This window comes from Amblyomma maculatum, chromosome 1 (assembly GCF_055883805.1).
Source record: "Amblyomma maculatum isolate TAMU_Amacu chromosome 1, ASM5588380v1, whole genome shotgun sequence".
NCBI lineage: Eukaryota > Metazoa > Arthropoda > Arachnida > Ixodida > Ixodidae > Amblyomma > Amblyomma maculatum.
In genome coordinates, this window is record NC_139344.1 from 293,307,452 (window position 1) to 293,321,326 (window position 13,875).

Consider the following 13,875-nt stretch of genomic DNA (forward strand, 5'->3'; position numbering starts at 1 on the left):
GATGGTCGGTTTATGGGTATAACAAAACAGAACTGCACAAAGGCAACGGGACAAGAAGGCACGAATACACGCACACAAAGCACAGACTCTTCACTGGCATGTTGACAGAGCAATGAGGTTCACATAGGTGGTTGCAGTTTGTCCCTTGTTCATAGGCGGAGTGATAGAGCCCAATGTAGAAGAAATGTAATCCTGTATGACATGATGTTGGGCTAGTCGGTTCATGGTTACAACAAAACAGAACTGCGCGAAGGCAACAGGACAAGAAGGCACGAATACACAAACACAAAGCGCAGACTCCTGACTGGCATGTTGACAGAGCAATGAGGTTGACATAGGTGGTTGCCGTTTGTCCCTTGTTGATTGAGGAGTGTTTGAGCCCAGAGTAGAAGAAATGTAATCCACTAAGACGTGATGTTGGGCTAGTCGGTTCATGGTTATAACAAAACAGAACTGCGCGAAGGCAACGGGACAAGAAGGCACGCATACACACACACAAGAAGCGCAGACACTTGACTGGCATGTTGACAGAGCAATTAGGTTGACATTGGTTGTTGCCCTTATTGATAGGAGGAGTAGTGGAGCCCAGAGTAGAAGAAATGTAATCATCACATCACATCACATCACTTTATTTAACTTAAAGACCCCTTGCGGGGTGTTACATAAGGGGTGGGTTTTTATGAAGTACAGGTGTTCAATGCAGTCATGAATGTTCCAGGGCAGGTGATGGCAGCGATATCGTGGGGAAGGCCGTTCCAGTCAGCTGCTACTCGGCAAAAAAATGAATTAGAGGAAACAGTGGTACGGGCGCGTGGGCGCAAAACTTGAAGAGGGTGACTGATGCGATGGGATCTGCGCGGCGGGGGTGCGCAGATGTAGGGTTCTTGTGTGAGTGGCGAATAAAAAAACTTGTGAAATAAAACGAGACTGGCAGTGCGGCGGCGAGCAGAAAGATTAGGTAGACCTGATTTCAATTTTAGAGATGATATGCTAACGTCGTATGAATACGAGGAATGAATGAATCTGGTGGCCCTGTTCTGCAAAACTTCGAGGGCGTTTGTTAGATATGCTTGGTGAGGGTTCCAGATGGCCGATGCGAATTCCAGTTTAGTTCTGATGAGTGAAATGTATGCTTGTAGTGTTACATGTTGAGGGGCATCCCGCAGGTGACGTTTCAAGAAGCCGAGTGTTTTATTAGCTGATGATATCAGGTTAGTCACATGCAGACGCCAGGATAAATCGTTAGAAATGGTGATACTTAAGTATTTGTACGACTGGACGAGGTCGACAGACGAGTTAGAAATTGTGTACTGGAAAACAAAAGGATTTCGGCGGCGGTGAAAAGACATATACTTACATTTGTTAGGGTTGAGTGTCATCAGCCCCTGCAAACACCAGTTTTGCACATGGTTTAGGTCAGCCTGTAGGGATTCTTGGTCAGAAGGGTTAGTGATTGAACGATAAATAACGCAGTCATCAGCAAACAGACGGATATGACAAGATACATGCTGGGGCAGGTCGTTAATGTAAATAAGGAATAACAAAGGACCGAGAACGGAACCCTGCGGGACGCCGGAGGTTACTGGAAGCGGGTGGGAGGGCTAATTATTAACGAAGACAGACTGAGAACGATGCGTGAGGAATTCTTTAATCCACGCGATGATGTTTGGATCTAGGTTCAGCTGAGAGAGTTTGAGAAGCAAGCGTTGATGAGGTACTTTGTCGAAAGCCTTAGCAAAGTCTAGGAATATGGCATCAGTTTGTAGGTTAGTGTCAAGGTTGGCGTGAATGTCATGAAGAAAAATGGCTAGCTGAGTTTCGCAGGAAAATCCTTTCCGAAATCCATGCTGGGACGGATGGAAAAAGTGATTGGAATCTAGGAATTGTATGATTTGGCTGTAAATGACATGTTCCATTAATTTGCAGGGTACACTTGTTAATGAAATAGGGCGATAATTAAGAGGTGAATCAGTAGTACCTGTTTTGTGGATGGGAACGACCTTCCCCACTTTCCAGTCGTCAGGTGTGGTTCCTTCAGACAATGATTGCGTAAACAGTGCACAAAGGATACTCGAGCAAGCTAGTTTAGCGTTCTTTAAAATTTTTGAGTTTATATCATCTATGCCGGTAGCGGATGAGTTCTTTATTTTATCAATTATGCATGAAATTCGGCTACTGTTGAAAGTTATGGGTTCCATGGCTGTGTTGATAAGTGGTAATGTAGAACAGGGCAATTCGGATTCGTCAGTAAAATCGGACAAAAAGCAGTGTTAAATGCGTTTGCACATTCGGTACCAGTCATTGTAACACCGGCATTGTTAGTGAAGGTGATAGCGCGTTTCTTTTGGGTTTATCACTTTCCAGAATTTTTTGGGGTTATCGACTATCATTTTTGGTAGGTCGACTTCGTAGTAGGAGCGCTTAGCTTTAACAATCGCGGCCAAGTACAAGTGTTCAACTTCATGGTATTTTACCCACGCATTTGGGCTTCCTTGTCGCTTCGCTGTACGAAATGCGCATTTTTTCTTATTTTAGAGTCTTTTTAGTGTTTTGGTGAACCACGGCTTCTGATTACGCTTCCTAAAACTGCACGTCGGGATATATGTATTGGTTACGTCATTTTATGTTTGAAGAGTGTCCAGTTTTCATTTACACTTCTGCTATGAAAGGATGTTTCAAACATTGACAAGAAGTTATTTAATTCATTGCTGATTGCTTCGTAGTTTCCCTTGTCGTAGAGCATAATAGTTTTCCGGGAAGGTTCTTCTAACACAGGTGTAAAGCTGAAAGCGGCATGAATTACTTTATGGTCGCTGATTTCGCGGAGGTACGTAAGGGATTCTAAGCTATCTGGATGAGTGGACAGAATGAGGTCTAGAGTGTTAGCTGCTTCTCCTGCGACACGTGTTGGTTCAGATACTAATTGGGTCAAATTAAAATTAAGACAGACATCAAGGAATTGTCTCGACTCTTCCTGACTGACCATGGGCTGAGGTTGACTATTCCAGTCGATATTGGGGTAGTTGAAATCCCCAAATAGGAGGATATGTGCCCTAGGGTGCTTTGAAACCAGTTGATTTAGGATGTTGTGAAGCTTGCGAGGAAAGTCGGGACTACTTCGAGGCGGTCTATAGCACACCCCAATTAGAAGTGTCAGGGGTGAAGCACGGCACATGAGCCATAGTATTTCCAAGTCCGAGCAGACATTGATGACGGAGCATGATAACTGTTCGTTGACGGCAATTAGAACTCCCCCTCCGCGGGCTTCTTTCCTATCGGCGCGAAAAAGACGAAAATTTGGCAAATCAAACAAGATCTCTGAGTAATTTATATCGCTGTTCAACCACGTTTCGGTTAATACAAGTAGATCGCTGCCTGATGATGAAATAAGGTTTGACACGATATCGCGTTTCGGCAAGAAGCTGCGGATGTTAGTAAAGATAACTGATAGGGAAAAGTTGGTACGAGGAGTAGGTGGGGAATAATGTGGTGGCCGGCAGGGGTGAGTTGATTGTTAAGATGTTTCTTTAACAGTTTCAGAACTTTCATCAAAAATGTAACGCTTTGGGCCGATATGCAGCGTTTTAAACCGCACGGAATAAGACACAGACTTTGCCTTAGCGAAAGTTATAAGCTGTTTTCGGCAATTCTGGACGCGGCGTGAAAAATCTTCACCTACGCTGAAGCCTGTATCTTTGAACTCTGGACCTTTGGAAAGAACTGATTCTTTTGTTTTGAGGGATGTAAATTTGACGATAATCGGGCGTTGCCGATCCTGAGAGTGTCTTCCGAGGCGGTGAGCACGTTCAATTTCGATTGGGCTTAACTGGATATCAAGGTATTGAGAGCAGTGGTGAGTGATTATTTCTTGGGATTGCGAATAGGTTTCAGAGGGGTTGGCATCAGGTAAACCATAGAAAATTAGGTTGTTTCGCCGGGAGCGGTTTTCAATGTCTTCCAGGGTCGTAGTGGTTTGGATTGCTTCTACGTCAGTGCGCATTGTAGACAGATTTCCGCAGTGAGTTTCTAAAGTGCTGAGACGGGTGGTGAAATCTGCCATTTTTTGGTCCATTGAGAGCAGTTGGCTCTTAAGCTCCTGCACTTCAGTTACTAATTTGGTCTGGCCAGAAGACATCTTTTTTAGTTCGTCAATAATAATGTCTAGCTTGTCAGGACCGGGGTTGCTCTCAATATCACCACACGACAGTAACAAAGAATGAACAACGTGAAGACACTCAACACTGATAGCAAGGCAGCACTGAGGGCTCGGGAGCTGCACCAAAGAATAGTTACTCGTTTTCTTTGAAAAGAGACTGTAATGGCCACCAACCTGCATGGCGAAGACGAGCGGATTAGAGAACTGTGTTGTGGCACAGCCACCGAGCCCACAGAGTGCCGGTGACGGTCGCTGTTCGTTTAGAGTTGACACGTTGAATGTAGTCGCTGACGATGGGGCCTTCCAATCTGGTCTGAGGATCCAGTTGTTTTGAGCCGATATTGCAGGAAAAGAGGCGTTTTTGGTTGCCTTGTTGATGGGACCTCCGTAAAATGCGTCGTGCAGGGGCGCATGCTCGATCGCGCTCGACCAGGGAGCGCAAAACATGCCAGGGAACATGACGCAGACGATGAGGGGCGAGAGCACCTGCATGGCGAAGACGAGCGGATTAGAGAACTGTGTTGTGGCACAGCCACCGAGCCCACCTCCAGTAAGACGTGATGTTGGGCTAGTCGGTTCATGGGTATAACAAAACAGAACTGCGCGAAGGCAACGGGACAAGAAGGCACTAATACACACACACAAAGTGCAGACTCTTGGCTGGCATGTTAAGAGAGAAATGAGATTCACATAGGTGGTTGCCGTTTATCCCTCGTTGATAGGAGGAGTGGTTGAGCCAAGAGTAGAAGAAATGTAATCCAGTAAGATGTGATGTTGGGCGAGTCGGTTCATGGATATAACAAAACAGAACTTCGCGAAGGCAACTCGGCAAGAAGGCACGAACACACAGACAAAAAAGCGCAGACTCTTGATTGGCATGTTGACAGAGCAATGAGGTCGACATTGGTGGTTGCCGTTTGTCCCTTGTTCATAGGCGGAGTGGTTGAGCCCAGAGTAGAAGAAATCTAATCCGGTAAGACTTGATTTTGAGTTAGTGGGTTCGTGGTTATAACAAAACAGAACTGCGCGAAGGCAACGGGACAAGACGTCACGAATACACACACACAAAGTGCAGACTCTTGACTGGCGTGTTGACACAGCAGTGAGGTTGACATAGGTGGTTGCCGTTTGTCCCTTGTTGATAGTAGGAGTGGTAGAGCCCAGAGTAAAAGAAATGTAAATCAGTAAGACATGATATTGGGCTTTGCACACACACAAAGAGCAGGCTCTTGACAGGAATGTTGACAGAGCAATCAGGTTGACACAGGTGGTTGCCGTTTGTCCCTTTTCTTTAAGAGGAGTGGTAGAGCCCAGAGTAGAAGAAATGTATTCCAGTAAGACATGATGTTGGGCTAGTCGGTTCATTGTTATAACAAAACAGAACAGCGCGAAAGCAACGGGACAGGAAGGCACGAATACACACACACAAAGCACAGACTCTTCACTGGCATGTTCACAGAGCAATGAGGTTCACAAAGCTGGTTGCCGTTTGTCCCTTGTTCATAGGCGGAGTGATAGAGCCCAGAGTAGAAGAAATGTAATCCTGTAATGCATAATGTTGGGCTAGTCGGTTCATGGTTACAACAAAACAGAACTTCGCGAAGGCAACGGGACAAGAAGGCACGAATGCACACACACAAAGACGCAGACTCCTGACTGGCATGTTGGCAGAGCAATGAAGTTCGCATAGGTAGTTGCCGTTTTTCCCGTGTTAATAGGAGGAGTGGTTGAGCCCAGAGTAGAGGAAAAGTAATCCATTAAGATGTGATGTTGGGCTAGTCGGTTCATGGTTATAACAAAACAGAACTGTGCGAGGGCAATGGGACAAGAATGCACGAATACACACACACAAAGCGCAGACTATTGACTGGCGAGTTGACAGAGCATTGAGGCTGACATAGGTGGTTGCCATTTGTCCCTTTTCTATAAGAGGAGTGGTAGAGCCCAGAGTAGAAGAAATGTAATGCAGTAAGACGTGATGTTGGGCTAGTCGGTTCATGGGTATAACAAAACAGAACTGCGCGAAGGCAATGGGACAAGAAGGCACTAATACACACACACAAAGTGCAGACTCTTGAGTGGCATGTTAAGAGAGCAATGAGATTCACATAGGTGGTTGCCGTTTATCCCTCGTTGATAGGAGGAGTGGTTGAGCCCACAGAAGAAGAAATGTAATCCAGTAGGACGTGATGTTGGGCTAGTCGGTTCATTGTATTAACAAAAGAGAACTGCGTGAAGGCAACGAGACAAGAAGGCACGAACGCACACACACAAAGCACAGACTCTTGACTGGCATGCTGACACAGCAATGAGGTTCACATAGGTGGTTGCCGTTTGTCCCTTGTTCATAGGCGGAGTGATAGAGCCCAGAGTAGAAGAAATGTAATCCTTTAAGACATGATGTTGGGCTAGTCGGTTCATGGTTACAACAAAACAGAACTGCGCGAAGGCAACGGAACAAGAAGGCACGAATACACACACACAAAGACGCAGACTCCTGACCGGTATGTTGACAGAGCAATGAGGTTGACATAGGTGGTTGCCGTTTGTCCCTTGTTTATAGGAGGAGTGGTAGAGCCCAGAGTAGAAGAAATGTAATCCAATAAGACATGATGTTGGGCTAGTCGGTTCATGGTTATAACAAACCAGAACTGCCCGAAGGCAACGGGACAAGAAGGCACGAATACACACTCAAAAAGCGCAGACTCTTGACTTATATGTTGACAGAGCAATGAGGTTCATATAGGTGCTTGCCGTTTGTCCCTTGTTCATAGGAGGAGTGGTAGAGCCCAGAGTAGATGAAATGTAATCCAGTAAGACATGATGTTGGGCTAGTCGGTTCATGGTTATAACAAAACAGAATTGTGCGAAGGCTACGGGACAAGAAGGCACGAATACACGCACACAAAGCACAGACTCTTGACTGGCATGTTGACAGGGCAATGAGGTTCACATAGGTGGTTGCCGTTTGTCCTTTGTGTATAGGAAGAGTGGTTAAGCCCAGAGTAGAATTGTAATCCACTAAGACGTGATGTTTGGCTAGTCAGTTCATGGTTATAACAAAACAGAACTGCGCGAAGGCAACGGGACAAGAAGTCACAAATACACACACATAAAGTGCAGACTCTTGACTGGCGTGTTGACAGAGCAGTGAGGTTGACATAGGTAGTTGCCGTTTGTCCCTTGTTGATAGGAGCAGTGGTAGAGCCCAGAGCAGAAGAAATGTAAACCAGTAAGACGTGATGTTGGGATGGTCGGTTCATGGTTATAACAAAACAGAACTGCGCGAAGGCAACGGGTCAAGAAGGCACGAATACACACATATAAAGCGCAGACTCTTGACTGGCATGTTGACAGAGCAATGAGGTTCACATAGGAGGTTGCCGTTTGTCCCTTGTTGATAGGAGGAGTGGTTGAGCCCAGAGCAGAACAAATATAATCCAGTAAGACATGATATTGGGGCTTGTCGTTTCATTGTTACAAAAAAAACAGAACTGTGAGAAGGCAACGGGACAAGAAGGTACGAATACACACACGCGAAGCACGGACTCTTGACTGGCATGTTGACACAGCAATGAGGTTCACACATGTGGTTGCCGTTTGTCCCTTGTTGATAGGAGGAGTGGTTGAGCCCTTTGTTCCTCGTGTATAGGAGGAGTGATAGAGATCAGAGTAGACGAAATGCAATCCAGAGAGACGTGATGTTGGGCTGGTCGGTTCATGGTTATAATAAAACAGAACTGCGCGAAGGCAACGGGACAAGAAGCCAAGAATGCACACACACACAAAGTGCAGGCTCTTGACTGGAATGTTCACAGAGCAATCAGGTTGACACAGGTGGTTGCCGTTTGTCCCTTGTTGATAGGAGGAGTGGTAGAGCCCAGAGTAGAAGAAATGTAACCCAGTTAGTGGTGATGTTGGGCTACTCGGTTCATTGGTATAACAAAACCGAACTGCGCGAATTCAACGGGACAAGAAGGCACGAATACACACACACAAAGCACAGACTCTTGACTGGCATGTTGACAGAGCAATGAGGTTCACATAGGTGGTTGCTGTTTGTCCCTTGATAATAGGAGGAGTGGTTGAGCCAAGAGTAGAAGAAATGTAATACAGTAAGACATGATGTTGGGCTAGTCGGTTCATGGTTACAACGAAACAGAACTGCGCGAAGGCACGAATACACACACGCGAAGCACAGACTCTCCATTGGCATGTTGACACAGCAATGAGGTTCAAATATGTGGCTGCCGTTTGTCCCTTGTTGATAGGAGGAGTGGTCGAGCCCTTTGTTCCTCGTGTATAGGAGGAGTAATAGAGATCAGAGTAGAAGAAATGCAATCCAGAGAGACGTGATGTTGGGCTAGTCGGTTCATGGTTATAATGAAACAGAAATGCGTGAAGGCAACGGGACAAGAAGGCAAGAATGCACACACACAAAGTGCAGACTCTTGACTGGAATGTTGACAGAGCAATCAGGTTGACACAGGTAGTTGCCGTTTGTCCCTTGTCGATAGGAGGAGTGGCAGAGGCCAGAGTAGAAGAAATGTAATCCAGTAAGTCGTGATGTTGGGCTAATCGGTTCAGTGTTATAACAAAACAGACATGCGCGAAGGCAACGGGAGAAGAAGGCACGAATACACACACACACACACACAAAGCGCAGTCTTGACTGGCATGTTGACAGAGCAATGAGGTTCACATAGGTGGTTGCTGTTTGTCCCTTGATAATAGGAGGAGTGGTTGAGCCAAGAGTAGAAGAAATGTAATACAGTAAGACATGATGCTGGGCTAGTCGGTTGATGGTTACAACAAAACAGAACTGCGCGAAGGCAACAGGACAAGAAGGCAAGAATACACACACACAAGAAGCGCAGACACTTGACTGGCATGTTGACAGAGCATTTAGGTTGACATAGGTTGTTGCCGTTTGTCCCTTATTGATAGGAGGAGTAGTGGAGCCCAGAGTAGAAGAAATGTAATCATCACATCACATCACATCACTTTATTTAACTTAAAGACCCCTTGCGGGGTGTTACATAAGGGGTGGGTTTTTATGAGGTACAGGTGTTCAATGCAGTCATGAATGTTCCAGGGCAGGTGATGGCAGCGATATCGTGAGGAAGGCCGTTCCAGTCAGCTGCTACTCGGCAAAAAAATGAATTAGAGAAAACAGTGGTACGGGCACGTGGGCGCAAAACTTGAAGAGGGTGACTGATGCGATGGGATCTGCGCGGCGGGGGTGCGCAGATGTAGAGTTCTTGTGTGAGTGGCGAATAACAAAACTTGTGAAATAAAACGAGACTGGCAGTGCGACGGCGAGCAGAAAGATTAGATAGACCTGATTTCAATTTTAGAGATGATATGCTAACGTCGTATGAATACGAGGAATGAATGAATCTGGTGGCCCTGTTCTGCACAGCTTCGAGGGCGTTTTTTAGATATGCTTGGTGAGGGTTCCAGATGGCCGATGCGAATTCCAGTTTAGTTCTGATGAGTGAAATGTATGCTTGTAGTCTTACATGTTGAGGGGCATCCGGCAGGTGACGTTTCAAGGAGCCGAGTGTTTTATTAGCTGATGATATCAGGTTAGTCACATGCAGACGCCAGGATAAATCGTTAGAAATGGTGATACCTAAGTATTTGTACGACTGGACGAGGTCGACAGACGAGTTAGAAATTGTGTACTGGAAAACAAAAGGATTTCGGCGGCGGTGAAAAGACATATACTTACATTTGTTAGGGTTGAGTGTCATCAGCCCCTGCAAACACCAGTTTTGCACATGGTTTAGGTCAGCCTGTAGGGATTCTTGGTCAGAAGGGTTAGTGATTGAACGATAAATAACGCAGTCATCAGCAAACAGACGGATATGACAAGATACATGCTGGGGTAGGTCGTTAATTTAAATAAGGAACAGCAAAGGACCGAGAACGGAACCCTGCGGGACGCCTGAGGTTACTGGAAGCGGGTGGGAGGGCTGATTATTAATGAAGACAGACTGAGGACGATGCGTGAGGAATTCTTTAATCCACGCGATGATGTTTGGATTTAGGTTCAGCTGAGAGAGTTTGAGAAGCAAGCGTTGATGAGGTACTTTGTCGAAAGCCTTAGCAAAGTCTAGGAATATGGCATCAGTTTGTAGGTTAGTGTCAAGGTGTGCGTGAATGTCATGAAGAAAAATGGCTAGCAGAGTTTCGCAGGAAAATCCTTTCCGAAATCCATGCTGGGACGGATGGAAGAAGTGATTGGAATCTAGGAATTGTATGATTTGGCTGTAAATGTCATGTTCCATTAATTTGCAGGGTACACTTGTTAATGAAATAGGGCGATAATTAAGAGGTGAATCAGTAGTACCTGTTTTGTGGATGGGAACGACCTTCCCCACTTTCCAGTCGTCAGGTGTGGTTCCTTCAGACAATGATTGCGTAAACAGTGCACAAAGGATACTGGAGCAAGCTAGTTTTGCGTTCTTTAAAATTTTTGAGTTTATATTGTCACGGGTTCTATCGCTACCCGGACGGCAGTCCAGAAGGACAGAGTCAAAGGACGGGGATGGGGCACAGGAGGCAGAGAGCAGGCGCTTTACCAGGCAAAAGCAGCGGCGTCCCAGAAACACGCGCACTCCGCAGAACTTCGTCTTCTTCTCCCTCCAGAACTGACACGATTAGCGCGGGTTACACTACTCCTCCCCCTGAAAGGCGCATCGTCCCGATGCGCGCTCCAGCGTAACTGAAACGTTAAATCGAGCAGAGCTCAGAGTCAGAATACGTGGTTCTAGCGTTCACAGTAAGTTTTGAGGCGAACCACATGCACCACTTCAGGATGAGGGGGCCGACGAGATGGGCTTGGAACAATCGGAATCACCTCGTAATTTACGTCGCTTATACGGCGAACGACCTCGTGTGGGCCAAAGTAACGTTTTAGCAGCTTCTCGCTGAGACCGCGACGGCGAACGGGAGTCCACAACCACACTTTATCACCAGGTGCAAAATGAACTTCACGATGCCGGAGGTTGTACCTGCGTGCATCGACGTGCTGGCGGTCTTGGATGCGTAGTCGTGCCAACTGTCGGGCTTCTTCTGCGTGCTGGGTTACCAGTTGGACATCGTCGTACGAGTAGGCCTCCGGCTCATGGGGAAGCATGGAGTCAAGCATGGTAATCACCTCTCGGCCATGCACCAGGCGGAACGGCGAAAACCCGGTTGTTTCCTGAGTTGCGGTGTTGTAAGCGAAAGTTACGTAGGGGAGAATGTCGTGCTCGACGTCCACATACATAGATATCATGTCGGCCGTAGTCTTATTAAGGCGCTCTGTGAGCCCATTCGTTTGGGGGTGGTATGCTGTAGTTTTGCGGTGGTGCGTGTTGCTTAAACGCAAGATCTCCGCCATTAGCTGGGACACGAACGCGGCACCGCGATCTGTGATCAAGACTTCGGGAGCACCGTGACGCAGGACGATGGACTCGACGAAAAACTTCGCTACATCAGCCGCTGTTGCAGAAGGTAAATCTCGCGATTCAGCATACTGTGTGAGGTAATCCGTTGCAACAGCAATCCAGCGGTGTCCCGAGTTGGACGTAGGGAAAGGTCCTAGCAGGTCCATGCCTACCTGCAGGAACGGAGTCATAGGCGGCGGAATAGGGTGAAGATGTCCTGCGGGTTGTACGGGCGGAGTCTTACGTCTTTGACATTCGCGGCAGGTCCTGGTATAGTGACGAACAGTCTTAGCAAGTTGAGGCCAGTAATACTTGGAACGAATTCGTGCGAGTGTTCGGCTGTATCCCAAATGCTCGGAAGTTGGGTCGTCATGACAGCCGTCCATAATTTCATTACATAGGTCAGCCGGAATAACCAGTAGCCAAGACCTCGCACTCGCTGCGAAGCTCTTTTTGTATAGCACATTGTTGCGAAGACGTAATGCGGGTAGAACGCGCAAGAAGACGCGTGGAATGGTGCCTTCTTGACCTTCCAGATGGGCGATTACTTCACGGAGTTCAGTGTCGTGTCGCTGCCGTGCTGCCATATCGACCGTGCTTATGGTACCTATAAAAGCATCTTCATACTCGTCGTCTTTACCGTCAGATGCTGATTCTATAGGGGCTCTCGAGAGGCAGTCAGAATCTGTGTGCCTGCGACCGGACTTATAAACTATTGTAGCATCGAATTCTTGCAACCGAAGGGCCCACCGTGCAAGTCGCCCTGAAGGGTCTCTCAGAGTGCTCAGCCAACATAGAGAGTGATGGTCGGTAACCACCTGAAATGGGCGTCCGTACAAGTAGGGTCTGAACTTATTAATCGCCCAAACTACCGCGAGGCATTCTTTTTCAGTGGTCGAGTAGTTAGTATCCGCCTTCGATAATGTTCGACTAGCGTAAGCGATTACACGCTCGGTCCCGTTCTGGTTTTGAATGAGCACGGCTCCGAGGCCCTTGTTGCTGGCGTCTGTATGAACTTCAGTCTCGGCGTCCTGGTCAAAGTGCCCGAGTACAGGGGAGGTCTGTAAGCTTTGTTTAAGGCGGTCGAATGCACGCTGCTGTTCATCCGACCACTGGAAGGCGACGTTCTCCTTCGTGAGATGAGTAAGTGGTGCAGCGACATGAGAAAAATTGGGAACAAAGCGCCTATAGTAAGCACAGAGGCCCAGAAACCTCCGTACAGCGTTCTTGTCCGATGGTGTAGGAAAGGAGGTGACGGCGGCTGTTTTATCGGGATCTGGACAAATACCCGCGCTGCTGACGACGTGGCCAAGAAAGTTTAATTCATCGTAGGCAAACTTGCACTTTGTTGGCTTCAGAGTGAGGCCTGCGCTTCTTATAGCTTGTAGTACTGCTCTCAGGCGAAGAAGATGATCGGAGAACGTGCTTGAGAAGATTACAACATCGTCAAGGTAGACCAGACAAGTTTGCCACTTCAGTCCGGCCAAGACGGTGTCCATAACGTGCTGAAAGGTTGCTGGGGCGGTACAGAGGCCGAATGGCATCACTTTAAACTCATATAGACCATCCGGGGTGATAAAAGCAGTCTTCTCTCGGTCGCGCTCATCAACTTCGATTTGCCAGTAACCACTTTTCAGATCTATGGATGAAAAGTAACGGGCATGTCGTAGATGACCAAGTGCGTCATCAATGCGAGGAAGGGGATAAACATCCTTCTTGGTGACGTTGTTGAGACGGCGATAGTCAACACAGAATCGAAGAGAGCCATCCTTTTTCTTTACTAGTACCACTGGAGCTGCCCATGGGCTGTGCGAGGGTTGGATTATATCGTCGGCCAGCATTTCTTGCACTTGGTTCTGAATAATTTCACGTTCTTTGAAAGAAACTCGGTAAGGCGACTGACGAACAGGGTGAGCAGCGTCATCGGTAATTATTCTGTGTTTGGCAATGGTCGTCTGGCGAACTCCGGATGACGTAGAGAAGCAGTCTTGGAATTCTGCAAGCAGCGCTATCAATTCGGCCCTCTCGCTCACAGAGAGATTGGGTGCAATGCTTACACCCAAAGGTGCATCGTTCTGCTGCGAAGAGGATGAGCAAGCACCTTCGGACAGGGCAACAACTTGAATAGGGGCGGTAATGCTCTCCATGGTACCGAGAGCTGTGCCTTTCGTAAGGCGCTGTGGAGTGCCACAAAAGTTGGTGACTAGGACGTGTACGCAGCCAGTATCCAGCTGCGCGATACCTCGAGCAACACCAAGACCCCGTTCCAGAAGCAGTTGAGCA

At 47.3% G+C, this 13,875-nt stretch overlaps 1 protein-coding gene across 1 annotated transcript; it reads right to left on the minus strand.

Annotated features, from left to right (window-relative positions):
- Positions 1-1,378: 1,378 nt before the first annotated feature.
- LOC146206809 (uncharacterized) lies at positions 1,379-4,648 on the minus strand. The gene is made up of 2 exons (XM_084575703.1): positions 3,879-4,648; positions 1,379-1,385 (listed from the first exon to the last, which is right to left on the minus strand). The coding sequence occupies exons 1-2, from the start codon at positions 4,646-4,648 to the stop codon at positions 1,379-1,381; spliced, it is 777 nt and encodes a 258-aa protein (XP_084431829.1).
- Positions 4,649-13,875: the final 9,227 nt, after the last annotated feature.